General features: G+C 35.9%; 1 protein-coding gene across 7 annotated transcripts in view; it reads left to right on the top strand.

Annotated features, from left to right (window-relative positions):
* The window catches only part of CDKAL1 (CDK5 regulatory subunit associated protein 1 like 1), a 495,974-nt gene that overhangs the window by 391,741 nt on the left and 76,485 nt on the right, over positions 1–27,748 (top strand). For 5 of the 7 annotated variants that reach the window (XM_068674727.1, XM_068674724.1, XM_068674723.1 and 2 more), the window contains one exon: positions 1,750–1,914. In XM_068674727.1, coding sequence (XP_068530828.1) covers positions 1,750–1,914 — 165 coding nt within the window. Of the gene's footprint in view, positions 1–1,749; positions 1,915–25,982; positions 26,815–27,748 lie in introns of those variants that run through there. The other 2 variants (XM_068674728.1, XM_068674725.1) reach the window with 1 other exon arrangement.

Here is a 27,748-nt window from a genome sequence, read left to right as displayed (position 1 = left end):
AATATATTAAAGAGGATGGGCCTCAACACTGACCCCTGGGGTAAAATATCGCGTTTGGAAGCTGAAGTGTGTGGTTGTGGTATAATGTTCTGATAATTCAAATAGTTATTAAACATATTATTATCATCTCTTCACTAAGCTTGTCTGTATTAAAAGAGTTTGCTATTAAAGCCACATTTATGGAGGTACACTAACAGACCTCCTGGTAGCTTTGTCCATAGCTTTGGTGACATAGTTTAAATTAGTTCATTAAACAGAGTAGTCTAAACTGACCAAAAGATACTTTGCCAAAACAACAGTCAAGATGACAGTTTCTGTTGGTATAACTTTGTCTCTTAGATTTTTATTTTTTTTGTATGAATGTAAGCCTGACTTCTTGGTTGTTTACAATACCTCCCAGATATTTTCATTTAAGTCATTCCTTTTCTGAAGTACTAGTCACTTATCCACATCTGTCCCTGAGGATATATGTTTAGTTTTTGCTGTTTCCTGTATGGGAATACCAAAATCTACAGAGGTTCCAGACTCAGGGATACTTACTTACCTAGTTTTGCTTTGCCCCCAAAAATATATGTATGGGAAGAACTGTGATCTAGTTGTGTTTTAATGCTGTCTCAGCACTAGGATCCTGGCTTAATGTTTGCCACTGTTGTCTAGTTAGCTCCAGCTTTCTCATCTCTGAAAGGCAAAGCTGTCTGCTTTTCTTGGAAGGTGCTTTGGAATTTCAGCAGAATTAATAGAATCTGGAAACTCCAGCAGTCATGAACACCTTGAGCCTTTGGGGAATAAGGGGAATTATTGGTAGTGATTTCCTCTGAGCAGGACAACTAGTGCTTGCGATAGCTGAAACTGGAGAGGCACTGTTTGGCAACAAACTGCTCTCCAAATGTGGTTGGCACAGTTTTTCTCTCCATGTCCTTTAAAATCAGGCTATGCTGATTCATTTTCAATTTTGATCTACAAAAATCAAGGAATATGTGTGTGCTTATTACCTCTGAAAAGCTTGTAGATTTGTTTGTAGATGAGCTTTAAATAAATGTGATTAAGTAAGTCTGTAATTCAATCTTTTATTGATGTTTAAATGGGGAACACCACTTTTCCTTTTCGACTGCTTCTCTATTTTTAGACTCTTTTTATGTGATTTGTACTTCCAGCAAGGAATATTGCTTCTGTACGTGGGGCTCTTTCATTTATAGCATGTGTGACCAATGAAAATCTGTTACGTGGTGTCTTTTTTGTGAAGTTCTCATGGGACTGTCTGATACCATGGTTGTTCAAATTCAGGGTAGAGTGGCATTTATTGCTGATACAACAAACATACCCTTCCATTTTTAGAGACATTCATTGCCAGTCATGCATCTCAGATGCAAAGGATGTGCACAATCAAAACAAGGACTTGAGCAAATAGAAGCAAGGGCATAATTTCTGTCCTGAGGCACTTACGGACTGGAAAGTTAAAACAAAAAAAAATACTGTGGGGTAGTAAAAGAAAAAATAAAACGCCTTTATAGCAGTCTACTAGAGTTCTGTAGTGCAAGTGCTCTTGGAAACAATGTGGGTCTAGGTTCAAATGTTGCGAGTCAGGCTCAACTTTCTTATCAGTCAAACAAAACCAACAAAAGTAAATTGAAGCTCTTGAAGAAGGCCAGATAGAGATACCTACCAAAATATCTATTTTCTGAGTGGAAGCTGGAGACACGGATGTCCTTTATGATATTTAGTGACCATATCTTTATCTTTATTTGAAAGGTTCTCGTGCCAAAGGATCCTGTGTTAATGGGTAAGATGGTAGAAGTGAATATTTATGAAGCTGGGAAACATTTTATGAAGGGGCAACCAGTGTCAGATGCCAGAGTTTATACTGCATCCATCACAAGACCATTAGCAAAAGGAGAAGTTTCTGGCTTAACAGAGGTGAGTAAAAGGCATTTTCTGCTTTACTACACTGGTAAAACAGCAGCTGTTCAAGCATAATGATTTCAGGCTATGTATCTGTTATCATTTTATAGTTCCCCTTTTATGTATGTATGAAGCTTTAATCTTTTCTGACAGATTGAAATCTGAATTTAAAAGATGCTTTTGCTGATGCCCGTAGCTTTACTTTGCTGACTGTAAAGGCAATAATATGCTTGTTTCTTGTTCCATGGTGCAAGATGAGAAAGAACTATTAGAATGGAAAAGATTTAACACCAGTGATTATATAATTCAATGTGTTTCAGTTCTAGTTTAGTGGAAAGATGAATCTGTTTGTTTTCTGTTACAAGGCTGTTTCTAAAAAATTTGTATTGAATATGTGTCTGTTAAAATAGTTCAAACCTGTGTCCAGAGATTCAAAATTCTTTGATAGGTACTGAATATTTACAGTATATTTTGGAAGAAGGTCAACATTTGATCTAGTCATGTAAAGAAAATGAAACTCTTTTTAAAAGATATCTGATCCTTATTTTACACCTCAGTAGAGGTGGCTGTTAGCCAAGTATTCTCATACATTTCACGGAGCTCAAGTTGTAAAACCTGATGGAGTGTGAAATGAAAATGTGTATCACATTTCTAAGCATCATTTGATGTCCTTTCTCCAGCACTGTTGTTAGGATCTCCAAAAATATGTAGCAATAATTTAGCACATGGAAGAAAGATAGCTGGCAGTTTATCAGCCACCTGGCTGCTTTTACAGTAAATTGTTGACAAGTACTATTATATATACATATCTTTGTAAAAGTTCTAAGTGGTCATATTTAAAAGAAATAATCAATGCATATCTTATGTGACTAGTGTTAAGTTGAACTATTTGGTACCTTGAATAAGGCTGGCTGGAAATATATAGCAACAATAATGCACGTACAGTAATGTGTTTGGCAGATCATGAACTTTAAGCACCAACGCATTGCTAACTTCCCTTTGAATACTGTCCATGTGTATGTGTATATTTGCCTGATAAGGGGTTGTAAGAGGAAAAAACAGCCAAAACCCTTAAATTGTCTGATTGGACGTCATAGCTATTTAAACACAGCTGCTTTTTTCATCAGGACATTTTTTAAAATAATCCAATGGAACAGAACCAAGCCTGTCGTTAAACTGAGTACATGCTGCCAGAAGATACTGGCATGGGAGTAAGCAAGCAGAATGTTGACTGAAATTTTATGTTAAGAATGAGAAACAAAATGATTAAAGTCAAGGGGACTGATAATTTCCATAAGAAATCATAGAGATGCATTTGAGAGGTACAAATGTGCTCTTGTCCTTTGAGTAGACATGAACAAGTACTTGGAATGCCCAAGTGAAAGGGTACAGCAAATTTCCTTCTTAGATGTGCTTGAGAAATCTAATTTTAACGTAAAATGCTTGTGAGGAAGTCTCATGTCCCAGCCGTGGTGGGTGACTCCATTTAATGTAACGATAACAGGGGCAACATATGTCATCTGACACTATATGCCTTGTTATGTGCACACATGGCAGATTGGGGAAAGAAGGAGACAACTTGGAATTCCTGTATTCAGATACTCCATGAAAAGTAGCCAAAGGTCCTGGATCTTCAATAAGATGCCAAGGCTTTCCACCAAGCTTTCAAAGGGGCAGCATGCAGAACTAAAACCTTGGATAACTTTTCTGTTCAGTCAAGTTATCAAAGTATATGGCAGAGACAAGTAAGAGTTACATTAAATTTAAAAAAAAAAAGAAAGAAAGAAAATGTAGCCCTTTCACTTTCTTCGTCTGGCTTTACAGTTCTTCTCACTTTACACACAAATGAGGAAGAATTAGGGCCTGCTTTTTCTTTAGGGGATTGAAAGGATGGGTAGCCAGTTGCCACATGGCTCTTGAGACCAGGCACATTTCTATCACTCAGCATGGCTGTCCCTCTGGGCAGAAGCTCTTTAAGCACCAACCAGCATCCTGTAGCTGGCATGCTATCTGAAGTCCCTAGGAAGTTTCTAGTGGACCTCTGGTCTCACCCTAGCAGTGGTACAACTTCCACTCATCTACTTTATGTTTGCTGGTCCATGATGACAGCTAATATAGAGAGGCACGTGAATTTAAATGTGGATCAAGGTAATCTAAAGCAAAATAATGTGAAAATGGGCTGTATTGCACTAAAACATCTATCTGCTTCAGTCCATTCCCATTCAGCAAAGCACTTGGCACTCTTTCCTAATGACCATGAAATTACTGGGGCTGTAGTGCACAGCTAACAGTTCAGCATGTCATGTAGGTATTATGCAAAAGAGGGTTAGTGCTGAGTCAGGACTCTAGCATGGATGTAGACAGTCTGCAGCAGCTCAAAAGATGCTGTGTTTGTAGTGTATTTTAGGCATCACTTGCTACTGTTATCAGTATTTTCATTAGCTTGCATAGGACACAATGAAAGGTGTTTCAAAATACATCACAGCAATACTACTGTCTAATGGGAAATGTTCACTGAAAGAGGGAAAGCTTTCAAAACTGTACAACTTTTAAGGAAACTAATCAGATGACTAAAAATTTAGTTAGAAAAATTGATAATTCCATGATGTGTAGATGTCAAAACAAGCTGCAAAACCATCTTTAGCAGGAAAAAAAATTATATAAATGCTGTGATGAGGAATACCTACAAAGGATCAGAGCTTATCTGACTTTCTGTAGTTATGTGGTCTCTTTCTGACCTGCTACATTTCCCTCAATATTTTTTTTCTGATTAGTTTGAAGTAAGCACCTAAAGCACAGCATGAGTCTGAAGCGACAATTGTAGCTTTTGTGTGTTTGCTATTGTTGTTTGTTTGCTTGTTTTGTGTGTGTTTGGTTTTTTTGGTCCTTTTTTTTTCACCTTTTGACTGCATGACTGTGGTAACATATTGGTCCAAAGAGGTATAATAACTAGGTCACCAAAAGGAATCAACAGATTTGATTGAAAAGAGGGAATGGAGAATGTCACACACTGAACTGTTTAAAGTCTCTATAAAACATTCACACATTGTATATCTGTGCCAAATCAGAAGCAGGCAAATGCTGATAAAATTATTTCCAGACTATTTCTAGCATATATTTTTATCATACTTTTTTCAATATATGAAAAACACACCTAATACGTACGTCCACTGCTGTATATTTATTAATGATGTAGAATTTCTTAGCAGTTGAGAAAAAAAGAATTCTCTGAGAAAAAAAGTGTAAGTAGATGGCTTAGAATAAGGTCTTGGCATTCAGTAGCATTAGGCTTTGTGGCAGAATTCGGGACAGGAAGGGTGGGGGAATGTTGAAAGTAGTGGATCAGGTTAAAAATCTGTCAAAATGATTAGACTTACTGATTGTAGTGGACATATTATATATTAAAATGCACATCTGTTTACCAGGATTAATTTTTTACTTCAACATGAATTTTTGATACAAGTTGCTCAAAAGTGAATCACGTCTCTAAGTTGCACAGTTTTACAGGAGGGTTATTTGTGGGGGGCAAAGACATTTAGGAATTTCAGTTAACACTGAAATTTAAATCTACTATAGATTTCTTTGGGTTTAAAATGTGCAGCTGCCAATTCAGGAGTAAAAAAATGTTTAGCGGTTATATAGTGAAAGATTAAATTAATCAAAATATGAGGACATGGGGAAGGCACTTTTGAATTTGGTTCTGATTAATCTAATGCAAGATATGTAATGTAAGATAAGGTGAATCTATGTGAGATATAAGACTGAGTATTGACAGGAGACATAAAAAAGATTGTTCAGACAAGATGCATGTCATGAGTTACTACTTGTAATTATAAGTAACAGTAAATAATTATAGTAATAAGTAATAAGGATTTCAAATTGATCAATTATTAGTTCTACTAAGTTTCTCAGGAAAAGAAAAAGATAAATGCTGCAGATGTGATAACCTTTTATTAAGGTAGGCTAGGAGCTGACAAAGCTTTAATGATGTATCTCACCATTTAGAGCTCCAGTAAAGTCTGCTATGTCCTTAACTGCTCTGTTAATACAGTCTTGATACAGAGGTTAAACCCTCTTAATACAGAGGTTTTGGAGATGGGTTTGGAATGTACAGAGTACTGAGTTCATTATCACTGGTAAGTAAATATTTTAGAAAATGTCAGCAGTACGTGTCAATGGTCTAAATGGCATTTAACTTTAAAATGACATTTTTATATGTTTATTTTTATTAATTTTGTTTGGATGTCTTAAGGGATCTCTGTAGTTTCACAGTAGGACAAAATAAAATACATAAATATATCCTGCTTACAGACAAATGTTTACCCAGATCTAGTCATTTGGGGAAAGTAAGAATCTGCAAGAATTCTAATTTGTTGTTAGGAACTGAAATAGAGTATTTTATGTTTCTGTACTCCAGAAATAATTTTAGTTGTTTACATTTGTTCTGTGACTGAAGGAAAAAAATATTGCAAAATGAGAGATACATAAAGAAGAGACCAAAGGACTAAAGGATAAAAATAAAACTCTGGCTGTCTACCAGAATTGTAATGTATTGCCAAAATCAAAGTCCTGTAAGTCTGGAAGCCTTAGGTGGGAAATTTTAATCAGATGGAAAATTAAGGAAAAAAATATATTTTAACTAGGTGTTTAATTATGTAGTCATGCTTATTTTATGTTTGTAATTTCTGTTTCTGTAATGCATCTGTGACTGACTTTCTTGTGAAACAAATATAGGCACATCTTTCTCTCAATTACCTGTTTTCAATTGTTTTATGTGATAACATGCTCCATGTCTAACATTTCCCATGTGAACAAATCCTTCTGGCAGTCCCCATTTGTCTTCTTTTGTGATTCTGGGATGTTGGTCCACATCTCTGTGGCTCTCCAGGCTGTAGTAATATCCACAGTTAGGCTAACAGTTATTCAAGTCTTTGGGAACTTCAGAGGAAATGAGGAATAAGCCACTGATTTACAGGTAGCAAGCAGTTGTTTGATCAGTTTGCTTTTTCTTTTTCTCTATGTCCTCCCTTCATTATTTTTTTTTTGCAGGAGTTAGCATTGTACTTCTGGATGATACTGAAGAATCTGTATGTTCCCAGACTCGTAGCCACAAGTATATTCTAGTTATATTAGCAAAAGATGACTTCTAAATGCTATCCAACTTTTTTTTTTTTTTATGTTATGAAACAAGAAAGATACATATATCAAACGTTTCTGTATAAGCTGCCACAAAGAAGAATCAACAAAGCGTAGCTTAAAGGAAGCTCTCTAATCTTATGAAGAAAGGGTGCTTCACTTGCAAGCAAAATAAAATGGAGAAGGAAGAAGTATGTATCTTCTTCTGGAACCCAAATGAATGAAATCATGGCAGAATTGAGATCTCAATATTGGACACTTCCTTATAGGACTTGGAAAGAAGTGTGGAAGATGTACGTAAAAGTGCAGTAATTATTAAGCACAGTTTTTATATACATTGGAGTTTCAAAGTGGATGAAGACTTGGATCCTGCACAGGGACTAGAGATTAGTAATTTAGGAAAAAAAGTAAATTAAAAAGAAAATTTTGGATGAAAAAATGTCATGCAGGTGCAAAGAGAAGGATATGTCATAGAATTCCAGAAACAAATTAGAGAAAGTATGAGAAATGCTAATGAAAGGTCAGAATTTCCAAATAAGAAAAAGTAAAATAGAATACACATTTTACCTCTGTTAAAAAGCTACTTTGCAAAGCTTTTACATCATCAAGTCCAAGAAGGGTCAGCTTGAGAAATATATGGGGAATTTTCTATTTAACATAAGTATACTGACAAAGATGAAACAGAACTTCGTGTGAAATGGTTCTCAGGTAGTTCTGCATTTCAAGAAAGCAATGTTTTATGCTCTTGGATTATGGGTTGTAGGAACATACCTTTTGTTATCTCAGGTGCCTTTTTTATCTCATAGTCAGAAGGAACATACCTTTTGTTATCTCACACTTTCTTAAAACAACTGTAAACAAAACGCATGCAACTGGTTAGTGCTTTTATATATATTAATCAGTTTTAGGTGTTACTCTTGCTTCCTTCTGGTTGTAAACAGAAGTCATATAAGATGTTAAATCCTTAATTTCTCTCTTTTTCTCATGTTTTATTCAGTTATTTCACTGAGGTCACTAAAAAGTTAGTGTCGCTATAAAGTTAGCGTAAGAAAAGAGAAATTTCCTTTCTAAGAGTGGAGCTACAAAGACATCTATGGGTGGTTTTGGAAAGAAGATTCAAAAGTCTTATTTTTCTGGGAAAAAAATCTAGTATTCCATTCCTTACATGCTGATTTTTGTGATTTACATATTATCAGTATTCCACATTGGGTTCATTCATTTGGGGATTTGAGTTGACTTGAATTTTTTCTTGTAATTCAAAGCCCAACATTTCTGAGCCTAAATTCGGGATGGAATCTTTCTTACGATTGGAACAGATTTCTCTTCCTGAGTTTAGATAAGTGCTAGATTGAATTGCCCATATTGGGTTGGGGATTTTTTTTTCAATGCTATTCTTTAAGAATATGTTTCACAAATATCTGAGAAACATTAGAGATACAGGTCACCTGTCTTGAGTCATGGGTATGGGCTAGGTGACCTCTTAAGTTTGTTTCCAGCCTTATTTTCTGTAATTCTATGAATATTTTAATTTAGCCAGCATTTATATGATGAATAGCAAGTGGAATTGAAGACAACTCATTGATCCAGAATACTTCCCTGTGCTGCATAGAGGGTTAAAACACTTTCAGATGATTAAAGAAAGCAAACCAAGAACCAGCATAAGACTCCTTCACCAGGTAGTTTTATCCTGAAGTGTTTAATTTAATGGGCATGTTTTCTTTCTGCCCATCTCGTTGGCAGGGCCAAATTTCAACTACAGTGATCAAAGCTCAGCTGAAACAACACATTTTGCATAGCTCTTTTTCAAACAAATGCTCTTTCAAGACCTTTTCAGGTGAAAAGATAAGAACTTTATTTACTTTCCATTTCCTCAACGGACAGTTGGCTGAATGTCACTATCTAATCGCTTTAAATTACATAATTATGTTAATTATCTGCAGTGCATGCAATAAATGGAAATAGTAATGACTGGGATGATTCAACTACAAGTAATTTTCTGGAGAATGAGAGAAGATTAAAAAGAAATGTTCTGGCTTTCCTGCTTCTAGAAGTAGAACCATCAAGTGCTAAAATACTTTTGTCATTTTGTGTATTATTTCTAGTACTTGACCTCCTGCTGCACTGTAAGATGGGAGAATGGGTTCTGCACTCCTTTGACTTAGAGACAAATTGGAAATGTGTAGCCATGGTAATTTTAACTACTTGACACTCCTCCTTTAGAAAGGAGTTCTTTTTAGAATCTATTTTTCATTTCAATTTGAGTTTTAACCAACAGACTCTTTGGAAAGAATCAAAAGCTAGTTGTTTTTACTAATGCTTTATTACTTAATATACCAGTTCATAAATTGTCTAAGTGTTAATTGTTATCGGGGGAGAGGAAGGAGGGGGAAGCAACAAACAACTTTTCTTAATTTGTCTATTGCTTTGGAGGTCATCTAATTCCAACTGGTTGGGCCAACAAAAGTTATTATAGGTTTGACTATAATTCCTCTGCAGTGGAATTTAATGCCAGCGTAGACAAAGGTAAATGAATGAAAGATATTCAGCCTGTGTGCATGTTGTTGTTTTTCTTGTATTCTTTAGTCTTCCCTTTTCTTCTTATTACTTCTCTTTTTACCTATGAATAGGAACTATGAGATGGATGATTTTCCTACCTTTCTTATCTATCAGTGCTGTAATCTTCACAGTCTTTCTACAAGAATACACCATGAAAAAGTAGGACAACATGAAAAAAGCACAGGGAGCCCTTGAGAGGGAATAGAGGTTTAGAAGCGTTATATAGCTTTCCCCAATACCAAATGAAAGATCAGTAGATTTGATTTTACTCATGCAAGGTACTGAAATGTTGAACTTCTGCATGTTAGAAATATATTGGTTGCCAAAATCATTGGAGTGAAAGGGAACATTAACTTTGAGATTGTTTGGAAAATTACTGTCATGAGATTAAGCTTGTTTTTAACTTCAAAATGTTGAAAAAGTGTATCTAATTTCAAAGAAATCAGCAAAGCATGTTAAAAGGAAATTAGGGTGTTCTCTGTTCTTTAATATTATTACACCTTCAAAAAGTTTTATTACATTCTCGGTAGATGACTGGTATTTTAGCCTTTAAAAATCATCCCTTCTGCTCTTGTTGACTTTTTTAATGATAATGAGCATTTATCAAGATACATATGAATGTGTTATTCAAATAACTTTTTTACTCTGACAAATCTTTTAAAGTAGTGTTGATCTGATCCAGCAATATTTTAAGTTATAATAGAATACTTCCATCCATTCATAATCATAGATTCCTACTCAAACTTTGATAGTACTTGGGTATACTGATTTATGTTTGTGTTTTGAGTATTGTTCCCAGTAACACTAAGAGATTTTTTGGTGGTGTCAAGGGTATGTAGAAGATAAATAAAAAGGTAAGAAAGCCTTTTCAATAGGACAAATATATTTTTTTAATTTTTTATCAGTATTTTATTAAATTTTATAAACATTTTAATGCATTAATCCTTGATACTTTGTGTATTGGAATATCTGTGTATAAAAAATTAAAGGTAAATTACGGTGCCTACATCTTTAATTGAGATTAAATTACAGTTGAGTAGTAAGGATGAGATTTTATTTGGTCAGTATGCTGGAGAAAACATTATCTTAAAATATCAGGTCATCAAAATGCCATACTTTAGTGGCATAGATGTGAAGTTCCAGAGTTTTAAATTTAGTCTATCAAGAATATGGTCCTAATTATGCTAGCATCTTATAATTTAATGTGACTCAGATGTATATACTACAGTCACTGACTGCATCTTTAAAGACAGCCAACAGTTGTATCTAAGCAAATTTACTAACCCAGATCTTCTTCAGAGGTAGCATCCAATAACTTTGTGTTTATTCGTGCTGTATTCCATATCAAGTTTAACATTCATTCTAGATTCTTTGTCATGTAATGAGATCAAAGACTTAATCATGCCATTATACAATAAAGCATGTTGTTGCAAATTTACTGGACCAAACAACAACAGAAATAAACCCTTGCCCTCCCACAATCTCTCTGTCAGCCTAAGATTGTATATATTTTTTTAAAGGAGTCCTCCCAAATTACAAGAGGGATAATTGCTTTAAAAGTTTGTGTTCTACCTCTAAGAAATTTGGCTCCTTGCCTATTACATTGAAGGCTTTCATGAGACCTGACACTTAAATTTATTTAATTCCAGGTTCAGTTCTTATTCATAGTAAGTTCCAAAGCAAGCTGGTCCTGTGGATTTCATTGAAGATCATTAAGTAAAAGAAACATTTAGAAAAGTAACTAATTATTTAAGCACCTATTAGAGAGAACAGCTTTACTTGTGGTTATTGTGTAGTACACTAATCTTGATAACCATCCTCTACTTCCTATTGTGTATTTAAATGTCTTGAAGGATTCCCCAGTACCTCTAATTTATTATCTCAGATGTTAGAATTCTGATTAAAGTTGTAGAAAGATTTTTTTTTTTACTGACTTACTCCGATGCCAGGCAGAGTAATTTATATTAGTTAAAATCCAGAAAGTACAAAGAGGTTTGATATAATTTTCTAATCCAACTTAGGGAGGGCAGAGGCTTGAACTGAAGACTCGGTAGAGTATGAGAGGTGGTGGTGTGATGGTTTGTGTATATAACCCAAATCTCATAAATATTCCCACTGAAGTAAAATTAGTGCTCCATCTGTTTGCATGGCCATTTAGGTGTTATGCCTGTCTTTTACGTTAAAATGGACTCCCAAGCTTGTTCCTTAGTTATTGTATATTTTCACTGGAAGTTTGTTCTAAGCAGTTTTGCGGGTATGCATCAGAAACACTCCATATTTTGAGGTTCTGAAAGAGTCAGAGAGCTTCAATAACAGTTTTCATGTGTTTGAAAGTTTAGTCCACAGCATGTTAAAATTTCAGAGTATTTGCATTCATTTCGTTTACCTGAGTCAGGTTGACAACCCAGGTTTGGAGCAATAATAAAATTATGATCTTTGAAAAACTAGAACATACTTCTTTCATCCCAGGTACTATCAGAAACTGAGACTTTGGAATTATGGTTAGGGAGATGTATGGACTCAGTGGTACTTCACCTTTTAATTGTTGAAGTCACAAACACTGTCATGAAATCAGTTTTATTAAGATATATTTGTGTAAAGTCAAAAACAAAGTTGAAGTATTTGTCTATCTAAGCGATCAATGTGAGCAAGAAATATTACATATTTTTCTTAAGTAGTTTGTTGGAGAGAAGGGCTGTTTGTAAAATAAAAAACATGAAGTTGAGAAGATTTCAGTGATAAACATTTCTTAAAAATAAATTCACATTTGTAGTTGTTCTGGGTGATGATAATCACAAAGAATAATTAAGGGCCTGAAGGCAGACCATATTTGACCTACATAACTCATCATTCTGTAAGAAAATAGTTTCCATCTTCCAGCTCAGCATAAGTCACCAGGGCACATAATGAATGCTGATGTTATTGTGCTGTCAACTTCTTCTGTATAACACTTTTTATTTTGCCTTTTTTACCTGGCCTTACCAGTAGAAAACTGTTCTGTGGGACTTGGCCTGTAAAAAAGCCATCTCTACAGGTGCATGTCACTATTCTAGTGCAGAAATGGCCAGCCTCCAGCCTGGTACAACATACACCCTCTTTTCCAGTGGACACCAGGACAGAGTCATACATGTTGGAGCATATGTGATGTGTGGAGAAGAAGAACTAGTAGCTATTAATCACATGATGAATTTATGCCAGGTTTTGTAATTGGCAAGGCATAGCAGTGTAAGGCTCATAAGTAGATTCATGGCCTATCAAAAAGGATTGACTACCCTGTATTACAAAATGAGATGAATATGGGTTTGATAAATAGTGAAAGAAATGAAGCATGACTGTCTGGATATCCAGATCTTAAAGGCAAAATAAAAAGGAAAAGGCCCTGTGAAAATTAATATTCTTTTTCTTTAGATTCAGTGTAGCCTTGTGTTCCTTGCAATAATACTATATATAAAAATAACTAAATTCCATAGCTTTTAACTTGATAGGTTCTTTTATATATATATAGATACATATATGTATGTATGTATGTATGTATGTATGTATGCTCAGGAAGAACTTGAACAAGTGCTCCATTTTGAATTGGGGTTGCTTGAAAATTTTTGTGAAGACACTTTTGATGGAACAAAGGTGTGTAGGCAGTACATTTCATCACTTCCTTTTGTCAAAAGAAATCATAATCAAATAACTGAGAAGTACCTATGCATAATACTGACCAGATGGATTTCTGGTCCTCAAGAAGAGGTCTTCTTATGAGGATTAGAGGCTTTTTTTCTTTTTTTTTTTTTTTCTTTTAAATCTTATCCTTGTTTTGACATGAGTTCATATATGATTGTAAGTCATTTTAGTCCATCTGTCTGTGCTTTCTCATATCCGTATGGAAACTATTTTGCAATTCCCACATACAAAATCTCTGATAAGTGCAGATAGCATAATTATCATACAAAAAAAAAAATATTTCTGACATAGAGTTATTAAAGTAATGGAAATACTGCTTAGAATGACAGAAATTCTATTCCTCTTTGAACTATTCAACAAGTATTTCTGTTCAAAGAAACATTAGTTCATTAGTTTTTTTCAGTGAGGAGTGCTTAACATTCTGCAGCATAATCAGATTCTGCCACAGGACCAGAGGGAAAAGCCAGATGTGTAGCCCTTAATAGCTGGAAAGGAATGAATTATAGATATATGCGTGTGAGAGTATCTTGTACCATAAAAATCCTGTTCTAGTGCTGTTAAGCTTTAGTATGGAGAGAGACATAAAGCATTTTAAAATTCAAACCCGTCAGTTTGTTAAAGACTAAATTAAGTCCTATACTTACCGTTCTGTGGGCTTGTGATTACCACCTCTGTAGGCATCTTGTATTTATTTGCCATTTTCAGGTCATCTTCTATTTGTGTTCATCCTAGATTTTCTTCATTTATTTCTGTGAAAGCAGTGTGCATCTTACTATTGCCTAGCTTTAGGAAAGATTATACGGGTTTCAGAGAAGCAGGAGAAAATTTCTGAAAGGAATTTCACTCACTTATAAATCCTATCAATCTGTCATAAGAACCTTATCTTTTCCTCATTTATAAGGAAATGGCCTGCAACTATTGATACCGTGTTTGATAGAAGCTCGTGACCATTTTAATTTAAGCCTAACATGCCAAATCTCAAAAGTAGAAGAAATACATTTGCAACAATTTCTTATGTAAAATCATTCTCCTATCATACATTTCTGTATAATGGTAGTATCTAGTCAGATAGATCCTTCAGCTGTGGAAAGATGAGGGGAAATGTGAAGTGCAGACTGTTGATATTTATGAACAAACTAGTTTGTCAAAACACTGCTCCCTGTGTTAAGCACTACTACTTCCTCCCCTCCCGCCCTCCCTCCCTTCCTTCCTCCCTCCCTCTCGTATTTATTTTTTATCCAGTTTTCATCTAGTCTTGCATTTAGCTTTGAAGCGCTATGACGCAAAGACAGTCTTTGTGCAAGAAAGCTGCGTTCACAGAGCTAGAGAATGAACAACTGAGTAGTTGAAATGAAGCCTGGTTTCCCATGGTTTGAGTCCTATGGTTCTTTCCCTGTTTCTGCAACAAAAACCACAGCTTCCTCTTTGCATCCTTCCTATCTTCTCTGACCGATCTGTGGATTAAAATGTATTATAGCTGGTTTGTGTAATTATCGTAGGTGATTTAGAGATAGAGTGCAGACCGGTCACGAGGATGACGGCAAAAAACACAGATTGTTGAGACTATGCTTTGACCTTTTCCTCAATGGGAGCACTGATTTAGATCTCTTTCTTCTATGAGCCTTTGACATTTATGAAACTTAATGGATTACTCTTCCATTGATGAAATGGATGAGTAGGATCAAAAGTTAATAGTATACAAGTAACTAAGTTGGCTTCCTTGGGAGTCGATTCCAGTTACTGCTTATATTCACCTAGAGACCAAACCAACAACCAAACACCAAAAGGGAAAAGTAAACAGTACTAAAATATCATGTGTTGTGTTCTACAGACTAGTATCCTTTTAGGTATATATAGAGAGAAAAGTATAACACTGCAAGGACACTGAAGACCTATGATATGTGATAACAAGAAGAAATTAAGAATGACATTTCTCATGTACGTATGTGCACAAATTATTTGGAGTGTAAAGTGAAGTACTCTGAAGTAAGGAAATTCTAGCATTCCAGTTCTTCTTTTCCATGTAGATGCCAACCATATTATGTTTCAGCCTCTAATTATGTGTTTATGCACTATTTTTACACACAGAGATTTGTTTCCTTCTTTGCATAGAGCTGAGACTATTCATTTAACAAGCAATTGTTGGATATTTTTTCCTCTTCATTGTCCATTGTGTAATAGTACTGTTATTTACTATGTACAGTTCAAATCTCACTCTCAAGGGAGTTACTAATTTCTTTCTAACCTTTCCTATGACTCCCATTACTTTTGAGTACTTCAGAAACAATATTAAGCTTGCATTTACATTATCCTTCTGAAATGCAGCTTTCGTCTTCCCATTTCACACATGGAGATGAGGCAGAGAAAGATGCTCACAGTGTCCACTAAAAGGTCAGTATAGTGAGGAAATGCAATGGGAGTCAGTTTAAAGTGCTTGGAACCAGACTTTTACAAATTATAAAACATTTTGTAGCATGTGTTCAAGCATATTGCAGCAATGACTCTTTAGCATTTAAGAGAAATTAACTCCAAAGTATTAAGTCTTGAGGAAAAAAAATGAAATTATTGCTCATTTCCTCATAGTTAAATCCAGGGGAACTGATTTTTCTCCTCATTACCTACCTCTAGGAGTTATCAGGTAAAAACTGATAGAGCACACTGTGCAAAACCCGTGTAGAAGAAGACTGAGGTCCCATCGATTCACTGGAGGCTCTCAGCTGAGGTACAAATTGCTGGTATTTAAGCATGATAAGGTGCAAGTTCATGCTTATGCTCTTCAATCCTTTACAGATAGAAAAGTTGGTTGTCTAGTCAGACCACCCTCTGAAAGATAGAAATGCTCTCCTGAGGGTAGATATTCGTTGCGGCCTGTAGACTGGATACTTACTGTTCTTTGATGTCTTAGACAGAGCGCCAAGGTGCTATCATGATTATCTAGCATAAAATACACAGCAAGCCAAGAAAGTTTTTTCTCATGTAATCTTCATTGTGGAGAATGGCTGATGAATCATTTGCAGAGACTTGGGATACAGAGATTGTGTTAGAGCAGTTAGGTTTGCCTAATCACAGTAACCAGTGTTTGATGTTTCCATGAGAGAGTCCTCCATTAACTGCAGCTGAACTTGGCTGAGTGGGAAATTAAAAAAGGAGACTCAGATTTCAAGACGCTCCCTCAGGTGCTCAGAAGTATGCTAACTGGCACTGTGGGAGACCTCCTAACACAACTAAGGATATTTAAAGGAAAGAGGCCATGACAATATGAAAAGCAAACCTTTATATTGCCACTGAACCCACAAAGTTGGTCAAGATCGGTCATGCTTTATTAGCTGTTAGATGTCAGACTTGCATGAAATGCTCCTTTTCACAGAGGACTGATTCCAGCTGTGCTTGCTGTACATCTACAGTCTCAGCAACTGGAAGTATTTAATACTGGGCGGAAAAGTCCATGAAAATTAATGCAGGAGAATTTGTCAGGAGACTAAATAATAGGGCACATAAGAAAATGGATTTAAATCTTAGGCTTCACAGAGATAAAAGGATTTAGAGGCTACGCTGGCTTCTGTTGACAGCTGGAATCTAAGACAGGAGTGGTAGAGACCCATATAGCTGACTTCAGTTACAGCTCTAGACACGTTTTAATCTTTGTTTCTCTACCTGTAAAATGAGGGAGGCAAATAGAACCCACAGCTACATCCTGGTATAGAATTTGAAACTCTGAAAACTAATATAATTCCTAAATATTATTATTGCTCATCTCCTACCATGTTTATTATCCATGAGGCTGGAGTGTAAGAAGGGATGTGTAAGGATTGTCTTTTAATACAATGTAGAAGCCTCCTTGGAATGCTCTGTTTGTAATACTTGGTTCTACAGAAATAGGTAAAAACACCATAAATTCAGGATTCTGACATACTCCAGGATTAAGAGGAAGGCTTTAGTCAAGAACATGTACATATATCATTTTATTCTACTCTTTGCCATATGAAAGATCTTTTGTAAACTCTTCCTGATTTTGAGAGCATGTCTCTTGAGATATTTCTTGAATATTTATCACAGTGCTTTTTGCAAATAACAATGGTTAGAGTGACTTTGAGTATTTTACACTTTCTACTATTTAGGAGTATAGAATTCCTCTTAAAATTGGTGTTTTAATATATGATCATAGAGTTCACTTCCAAGTAAAAGCAGTATTACTCATTTCACTGCTGATATGTGAGTATCATTCAGCTATATTGGTTGTTGTGGCATTAATATATATTTTCAGATCCAGCTGTTCATTTTACTAGGATATTCTTTCTGATGGAAACGTTTTGTTTCTTTGCCTGTAGCTATTATTGATCTCCATATAATTGTCATTGTTATTTCAAGGCTTAAAAAGAAAGCAAAAAGGTGATGGTCTCTAAAGGCTTATGCTATAAGAAGTGTATCATACTTCATTTAATAATCTAATTTGTAGTGGAATCTATATATAACATTCACATACTGCTAATTTGTTGTCATTCTATTGTCATCAAACAAAATATACCAACAAAATTGTTGCATTGTAGACATAACCTTAAAATATTAAAATATATGTATATTTATATCTGTATGATCCTTTAAAGAACAGCATGCACTAAGACAGGCCATGGTATGCTCACTGACTTTGGAAAAACGGTATCCACTGTTATTACAAGTAAATGTATATTCTGTAATTCACTGTAATGTATTTTCAAAGCCATGAATCCTTTGCTGGTGATCTCTAGGAAGCAGATTTGTCTGTTAGCCAACTAATTACCAGATAAGTGCCCAGAGCAAGCACCTGCCATCTCCTTTATAAAACTGTGCTATGCACAGGGAAATAAATAGTGACAGATCCCCTTCCTGAATTTGTCCACATTGTGCTCCTAGATTCATTCTTCATTTCATTACTTAGATGACTGTGATTTTTGAATCACAAAAGTCTTCCGCTTAGAAGCTCCCTCAGTTCTCTTGTGGTTGCAAATCCTAACTGGAATGCCAGCTTGCATGTCACTTTTTTCCTGTGATGTGAGGTCCTTGGTGTGGTGATTGACACCCCACACACCTTGTTAAGAAAAAAGCTCAGAATCCAGACGTCACACTGACTATTCTTCAAAATGTTGCTTCTGATTGTGAATGACAGGTTATTTTGAAAATGCATGCTTCGTATAGCAGGAGGATACTGTGTCACTAAGTTTAATAGTAGCACAAAGTATTAATATGTAAAAAAGAGTCAACTTCTGGCTGGAAGGATTTATAGATACCTATAAAGAAACAAGCTAAAACAAGTGAGTATAATGCAAAGCAGCACAAGATTGTGTTTTAAATGTTTTGGAGGTGTTTTTGGCTTGTCTCTCTTTAGTTGTTTGTTATTACTCTTTTTGTTTCTTTTGTTAGTTGATCTTTTTAGTTGTTTCCTTCTTCCTCAAAGTGTACATCACAAAGAAAATCATTTAATAAACCCCAGCTACATAGCCTTCTCTCTAGCTTTTAACTACATTTTGAGTTTTGAGGGTTCATTGAGGGACTACTAATCCTTAAAGACTGTTGATGAAAAAGAAGTAGGAGTTGGACTCAGTGATCCTCGTGGGTCCCTTCCCACTCAGGATATTCTATGATTCTGTGATTCTAAGGGTAAGAACCTCAGAACCTTACCCTTAGGTAAGAACACGGAAGAGAGCAAAGAGATGTCTGCCAAGGGAAAGTACCAGCGCAGCCTTACAGTAACTGTGAGTTCAAGTGCAATGACTTATAGAGGAAGAGTTGATTTCTTTTAGACTCTTTCATGGGAATGTGGGAATGTTAAAGTTTGAATTAATTGTTAATGTAGGAGGAGGATGTTCTAGAGGTGTGTCTGTGTGACATGGACGGAAAATCATTATACAGGATATCATTGCAAATTTCTATTTCTGTTTATTTATTTATTTATTTATATTAGGAGGGCCTATATGGTCAGATAATGCAGGAGGGAAGTGGGGAGAAGTAGAAAGAAAACAGGGCAGATAGGAGATAGTAGTGTTGATCAAGTTGAGAAATGGGAAAGGTATTTCTGCTGTGCTGACCAAAGGAGCCAGACAGATCATGGAAGTATTACTGGGTAAGAAACAAGATTTTGCTGACTTGCTATGCAGGCCAGGGAAGGGCCATAGTTAAAGTTGATCACCGTAGGGAATGACAAACCTGGAACAAACTGTCAGATGTAATGAAGATGAGCTTCAAGTCAGTCTCTGCATATCCTCCCATTATTAAATGTATTACACAGAATCACAGAATGTTAGGGGTTGGAAGGGACCTTGGAAGATCATCTAGTCCAATCCCCCTGCTGGAGCAGGAATACCTAGATCAGGTCACACAGGAACGCGTCCAGGCAGGTATTTTAAGCTTATATTTGTCCATGGTTCAGCTGCTAAGGAGTTTTGTTGACCTGATTCGATAGGGCCATCTTGATGTAAATATAGAATTGATAACTGGAATGAGTTCAGTGTGAGGTTGGAGTGCTTGGCTTGTGAGGAGAGGCTGATGGACAAGACTTGTTCAAGACTGGAGAAGCGGTGTCTTCAGGAGAACTTGGCCGAAGTCTCCCAGTGCCTATGGGAAGATGACAGAGAGGACAGAACCACATGCTTCACAGTGATGAATGTGGGAGGATGAGAGATAACAGGCATAAGATGAAATAAGAGGTTGAGACTGGATATAAGGAGAAATGTCCAACTGCTAGACTATCTTCATAGGGAAAACAACAGCCCATAGATGTAATTTAGTCTCTGTCCTTGAAGGTTTTCAAGGCCCAACTGGTTAAAGCCCTGAGCGGACTGGGCCATACCTGACCCTTCTTTGAGCAGGAGGATAGACTAGATGCAGTCAGAATTATTCTAGCATCCTATGACAGACTGTAAAACAGTTTTAGTGACTAGTGACAGCTATTTAATGCTGTGATCAATTTATTATCCTGCTATAACTTCAGAGATAATGATTTGGGGATATCAGATGAAGAATCCTAATTATCAATAAAACCCCAACTGTTTACTGAGAAATTAATATTAAATCTGTATTTATCCTTTAGTTCAGATCTGTTCTCTCCATAATATATTAAAGCACATGATCATTTGCCATGTTCGCACTCACACACACATATATATGCACACAAAAATAAAAAACAATATGAAGTTACATTTGCAAAAGTGACTGATTTCTTTAATTATTTTTTCAAGGTTTCCTATTTCTTAAAATTAACATGTAAATTCCACGTGTATTTTGGAATCAGTGAGCTCCTAGGAATGTTATATCAGATGATAACATAAGATGCAAGCATGCTTGTAGATGGCATTTCCTCTTAACATAGTGCTGTGCATTTATTGGGATACATGGTGGCAGGGATGTTTCTTATCAGAATTATCATGTAATTCCATTAGAAAAAAAATACACTGTCTGCCATTTATTTTATGCTTTGAGATCAATGTTCCACATTTGCAGAAAGAGGCTGCTAGAATTTAGTAAGTAATAAATCAAAGGAACTCTCTTAATACCTACAGAACTAACCATGTCTTCCGGACCTATTCAATAAAATTCAACTTACATATTTTTTCAATGTGTAATCTGTGTGACCTGCAGTATCTGTTTGTTTTTTAAATCTGAAAAATGCCTCCAAAGTGTAATAGCCCAGAGTTTCAACTGGCACAGTAGGATATGTAATGCATATTTTAACATGTTTTCTTCTAATTTGTCGCACACGCTTGTTATGCATGATTATATAAAAGTCCATGTTTTTAAACCCAGTGGTATAAGTGTGTAAGATGTATTTGGTTGGGCTAAAAGATTCAGAAGTCTAATTTATCTTGAGATATGCTTAGTCAAGTAGTTTTTCACAGCAGTTAGCTAACACTTCAAGCTCTAACAGTGCCCCTGAGCCATAAAACAAATTTGCATGTAAGAAATATTTTGAATCTATTAAAACAGCTCAGAGCTAAAGAGTTGCTATCATGTCTTTGTTGACTAACATGAAGTGAGATCCTACAAAAAGCTAGGCTGTGATCGACAGATGCCAAATCTTAGGTTTTGATGTGATTATATATTTCTTTCAAGCATAGCAGTTTAAGTCTGGGACTGGAGCTTCAGAAAGACACCAATCAATGGGTCTGTGCAAGACTACACAAAATATATAACTCCTGGCAGTCGTCAAGGCAGAATTATTCAAAAAATAATTTGAAATGCATTTGATCATGCACTAGATGGTTTAATAATTTATATTATACTTTATTAGCAAAGTCTTGTGTTTACTTAGTGGCTGCCAAAACAAGATGAAAGGCTCCCTCCATGAAAATACAAGATGCTTAGCTCAAAGTGTCATCTTTGCATTTCAGTTTGATAATTACTTCTCTTCCCCCATTTTGATTAACAGTATGGAGGTTTAAATCTTAGAATACCTTCTCCTTCATTGTGGTCCTTTCTAGTGAGAGAAGTGTTATTTATTAAGAACAAGTCTCCCCAAGAGTTTATGGCTGAGCAAGGATTAAATTAGTATGAATAAATATTTCTGGAAGCTTCTTTAATATTTTCTCCAAGTATTTTTCAGATAAAAAAGAGTCTTTGGATTTAGTTCTAAATTCCACTGCACTGAATCATTATGCTAATCTTCCCAAGTCTTGCAGCTACAGAAGTGTTTGTGAGCTCAGGTAAAGAAATTGTTGCTCTTACTACTGATTCTGTGTGATAAATATTACCAGCATTATCAGTTCAGAATAATGCAGAAATACCTTGAGGATTCTTTGAAAAGCAAATACAATACAAACATTTCACCTAGAGATACAAATAAGGGCCTTACAGAATTAATGCTTTGATAAAGTCAGAGCACAGAGGGAGTGAACCAGAGTAACTGCCAGTTCAACAAATGAGATCTGTGCCTCCACCCAAGCTTTTTTACATCAATGATGCATAAAAGAGCTCTCATGAAGTTGGTTTTATGAAAGATGTTCTGCAGGTGTCTTGAGTAATTCTTCAAGGCACAGTAGATGGAGAGTTTTAGGGGAAAAAAAAATTATGAGACAATCTCAGAATATAGTGCTTTAGTAGTGCAAACACTGAAGGTGATATAACAGTCCAGAGAAGCTACTGTAATTTGTCTTGTCTATCCTAGAATACAGGGTTTTAGTTTTGGTTTACATAACACCATACTCTCACCTCCTTTTCTATGCACGCAACATATACTACAACATGTACTGTATGCTTTACCTGAAAACCACTTCTTCAAATGGAGCCTACAAAAGGGCTTTTTGCCCAAACAAAAATGTATGTGCAGTGTTTTCCACTAGCACACCTGGTAATGTGATAGTTGTATGCTAGTAAGAACAGATTATATTCTAGACAGGCAGTTCAGTGTTTTGCAGACTGCAGTCTGTAAGGGCCACTCCAGCCCTTTGCTCAGGCTTGAGAGAGTACAAGAATTGCACTCTCAGTTCAGTTTAGCCCAGCTCTTTTTCTTCCCATTGAGAGTTCTGTGCTGTGTCATATGGAGCTGCAGAACAGACTCTTGGGAAAAGGCATCTACCTGCAGGCGTCTCAGAGATTATCATGGCTTTAAAAGCTGTTGTACAAATTGCAGGGTGGACAAAAGACTGACATTTTCTAAAGGAGCCTTTCAGCTATAGGGAACCAGATGTAACCTTTTCACAGTGCATCTTCTGTGATGATAATGACAGAAATTTTCAAGAAAGGGAGTGGTATTTTCAGTTTTGCAAGACAGAGTGTTGGGGAAAACTATAAATTAGTTCTTGGGACATAAGGATTAGATGAAAATATTTGTTCCTTCCACTAAAAAAAAAAACACATACATTTTTGATAGGATCATCTAATGAGATGCACAATATCAAATAGAAATGCAGTAGTGTTTTAAGTGATAAACTGTGAAGTACATCTTAAAGAAAAGGGTCACTTTAGTTTGCAAACTGTGATATTTTTGTCCATGTAAAACATCTTAATCCATTATAAAATTAGTAAAGAATTCAGGTTAGCAATGTAATAGGAGTAACATTTCATGTAAAAACCGTAATATGCATCTATTGAAATAAAAACTTCTGGTTTAAACTGTGTGACAGTCTCTTACAGGATCCAAGATACTGTGCAAATCCAAGAATTTTGTGCAAACATTTTAGAAAATGTGACTGCCAGTAGAAATAAATGCATCAGAGTTCAAAATGCAAGGTAGAAGGAAGGAAAACAAAGGCATAGTAAAACTGTGAGAACCGTACCTCCTGCCCAGTTAAGTTTCAATATAGGTAAAATACTGTAAGAGACACTCTCATATACAGAAAGAAAACTTTTTTTAAAAAAGATACAGGTTTAGCGCGCCAGTATGATCATCCAATTTACAACAAATATGGTAAAGTAAGGAAGAAAACAGTGCTCACAACTTTATACACTGCGTTACTCTCATGAAGTAGCACTGGGGACAGTGGGCAGTGAGGATAGTAGGGTTCACCACCACAGGAACTTCGTAAACCTTGCTAAAATCTTTCATCATTCTGTCCTACTAGCACGATGCAGTACTGTGTAATATATGTACATTGCCTAATGCGATAGAGGTTTATAAGAACAATATAACACAAAACAAGAGCAGTGTAAGCTATTCCTCATCAAATAATTCTAACAAGATGAAACTATTTGGTTTTATATTGGAAATCAGAAAAACTGCAAAACAAAAATGAAGTGCCCATGCAATCAATACTGCATAAGCACATGGACGTATACATGAAACACAAATATTTTTAACTGTTAGTAAAACAAATAAATATAAGAGGAAAAGTCAAGTCCTTCAAAACTTGTTACAAGTTGTAGCTTGTGTTTGGGATGTTCTCTTGCCTATCCCTGGTCTTACAGAGATGGGTATGCAGGAAATCAGGCTGAGCATGAAGAGGAGCATGGAGGAGAAAGTTACAGAGTATCGAGATACTGGTGATTTTATCTGTTTTGTGGCAGACAGTATCTAGTTTTGTACAAATAAATGTTCAAGACCTTACTGATTATCAAACTGTTTAGAAATATTCAATCAGGAGTTTGGAGTCTGGCTGTAATTAGCCAAATTGACTCCAGCCCCAGAAGGCAGGGACTGGGAGAATGAAGAACCACCCACTGTAGGAGAAGATCAGGTTCAAGACCATCTGAGGAACCCGAAGGTGAACAAGTCCATGGGACCTGGTGAAATGGATCTGTGGGTCCTGAGGGAATTTGAGGATGTAATTGCTAAGCCATTCTTCATCATACTTTATAATCTTCTGGGTGCAGTACATTTAAGAAGCCACCCTCCTTCCATAGGTCATCTATTCAGGAACCTTCCACTTGTGTGAGTTGTGACCTAAACCAGCAGTACCTCAGATGTTAGAACAGCACTTACATCAGCCTGTCATTTGCCCCTTTGATGCTTGCTTACCTAACCAATAGTAATCATTAGTTTTCTTCTGCAGTTATTATAATAATTCCTGAAATGGAGAATGGGACACAGTTACATACAGTTTGAATTCTGCTCTCCCACTTTTATTGGGAGGCACATGTCTTGGAGCTTTGATATTTCTTTGAGTTTGTCCAGAAATTTGTTCAGTCAAAAAGGGAGTCAAGCATCTGGTCTGGGCTTTCATGTGACTCTTTTTCAGCTGCTTGGAAATACAAGATTATCCAGATAGGTACTTTTTGGGTGCCTTTCTTATTTTCTACCAAATGTGAAGGATTCACATCAAAGGATTTCACATTTCACACAAATGTGAAAGATTCACCAAAATCCTTTTCTACCTGGAAAAAAAAATCAAGCCAATTAAAAAGCAGGCTGAGTTCAGTTGAATTCCTAGGAGATTATTGAAATAGAGGGAGGAAGAAAGAAATGTTGCAAGATCATCCCACCTTTCTTTAATTACACCTTTTACTTTCTTTTCTACATACACTTCTTGCAAATGTCATCAGATTACATTTTTAAGAAACGCTTTCATTTTTGAGTATCTACATGGCTAGTGTGCTGAACTGAACAAGGTTACAAGAGAGAAGAGTTTATTCTTTCCACTTGGATTTTAAACTGAAATAGTGGCTCTAACTTGTGCTGCAGTTAAAAGTCCTCACGTTCTGGAGGATCTAAGTACTTGCAGTCAGGTTGAGAATGGTAATGGCAGGCACAGCAGGGAACTCGGATGCACTACGCTGAATGAGAAGGTGAGTGTTTTAGCACAGCTGCCTCCTGAGGGTCAGGGGAAAGGAAAAGCCCTGTGGGAGGATTTTCAAGCACCACTGAGCTGGCACACCAGGAGATGATGATTGACTTCTGAAGAGCCCTGCTGTGCAAAGGATTGTTGTGTTGTGGTCCCCTTTATCACTAGTTAGAAATTTCTTTTGAAGAGACCAAACGTGGGAGAGTAGTGAGTTAGCAGCAAAACAAACAAAAAATAATCCTTGAACAGCCTTCTTTGATGACATTGAGTACTGGAGATTTGTTTCTGTTGATAATGGTTTCATTGATTTGGCAGTTAATTTTGTTAGAAAGATTGACTTTGTATGGCATTGGTAAGAATTCTGTATAAAAACAGACGACCTAATGCTCATGCAGTGCAAGTTGAATTGTTTGCCTTGAAAGGGGATGGCATTTTGAACCTCAATGCAAAGGGGAGATTTTATCTGTATTTGACATGTACAATCAGAAATACATGGCACGGTTTCATCTTAATACATGCATTTCTTCACAGGAGTTCAGGCACGCACCACGGAATGGCACAAACTGGAAAGGACATCCTTCTGCTGAGATCCCAGTGAAAACGTCCTTCAGCCCCTGGATGCCTTTGCAGCTCCCATGGCAACAAGAAGGAAGTGGACTGAAGATACTGTCTGTCAGCCTGGCTTTACTGGCAGTTCTTGTCATGCTTTACTACAGAGGGATGAAAACAGAACTGTGAACTGAATGAGGCTTTTAGGAAAACATAAAATTGCTGTTTAAAGTCTTCAAAAGAAACACTTTTACCAACACATGTCTCTCTCTTAAAAAAAAAAAAAAAGATATAAATTGGGCAATAATTTGTACTCCTGCTATTTGGACTCATGCCTTTCCTGTTATTCATAGGAGAGAATACTAATAAGCTCTACGGAGATGTACCTGCCAAAGTTTGAGAACTTGGTGTGGCAGAACAGTTTGTTGCATCTTTCCTCCTCTTCTATTTTTTCTAAAACAATGCAATGTTTGCATTGCTTACTCTATTTATTACTGCTCTGGCAGGTAAAATTTTATACAGGAAACTCCTGAAGCTTATAAGAAATCTTTTCATTGAGTATTGTTGGTAATCTTTTATGGGTAGAACATTTATAACTTTCTTAAAGATTTTGCTTAATGCAGTGTGATGGTTTGATGTGTGCCTTTTTACATTAGAATCAAACACTGCTGGGCCATTAAAGTTTGTCATTTGTTGCTATTGATTTTGCTGTCATGTCTGAAAGAATTTTTGGCCTGCCATCTTACCTCTGTCAACTTCAGAGTGAGTTACTAAGCTTTGTTAATACAACAAGAATTATTTTTTTACATACAAATAGTTTTAAAGTTATTTTTATTATTGAATGGGAAGATGGGATTCTAGTGGTAGAGTTCTAAAGGATGGATTTAATACAGTCTCCATAGACTTAGCATAATGCTCAGATTCACCAAATGTGAGTCTCATATTAGCTGTATATTGGATCATACTGTAAGACAATACAGTTCTGATGGTGGGGAGGCTACGCTTTGCACACTCCAAATTTCTAATTAGTGACATTAATACATGTCATCATTTATTTGTTCTTGTCTTGTCACCTTTGTGGATCTTCCTCCAAACTTCCACTTGCAAAGTCTGTTTTAAATCCTAAAAACAGGAGCTGTCTTTTTTTAGTATGTTTATGTAGTATCCAGCACAGACTGAGCTGGGCTCCAAACATGGCTCTACAGTGCAGATGAATAATCTGCCAGGAAGAATGCTTTGTACTTTTTATGTTGAGGATTTATCACAGTTACAGGCAAATTAATCAAGAAGTTCCACCATGATGCTCCCAATACAGTCTGTAAATTATATCAACAAATAAGATCATCTTCAGGAAATTAGGTGTGTATTGACTTGAATATTATATTTCTTATTGCGACCACTGAAGGTCATGAGCCAAAACTCAAAAATTTTGAGATTTAAGAAAAAGCAAACAACAGCAATAACAAAAACTGTGCTCTTGTTTTGCTTCTGTCTCTCCAGATTTTTCTCTACAACCAGGAATATGTAACGATCAATAATTTACATTTTTAACAAATCTGAAATTCTATTAAAAAAAAAAAAAAACACTTTACTCCAGGTGCTGAAATTTGCAGGAAAGTGCCATGTATCACAAGATTCTCAGGAAAATAATGAGTTGACAAAATCATTATAACTGAGCCAATTTTTTGCATTTGATGGGAATAAAGTATGCAGATATGTGCTATGCCTCTAGCACTCTTGCTGTCAGC

This window comes from Anas acuta, chromosome 2 (assembly GCF_963932015.1).
Source record: "Anas acuta chromosome 2, bAnaAcu1.1, whole genome shotgun sequence".
Taxonomy (NCBI): Eukaryota; Metazoa; Chordata; class Aves; order Anseriformes; family Anatidae; genus Anas; species Anas acuta.
This window is presented reverse-complemented; position numbering and strand designations above follow the sequence as displayed.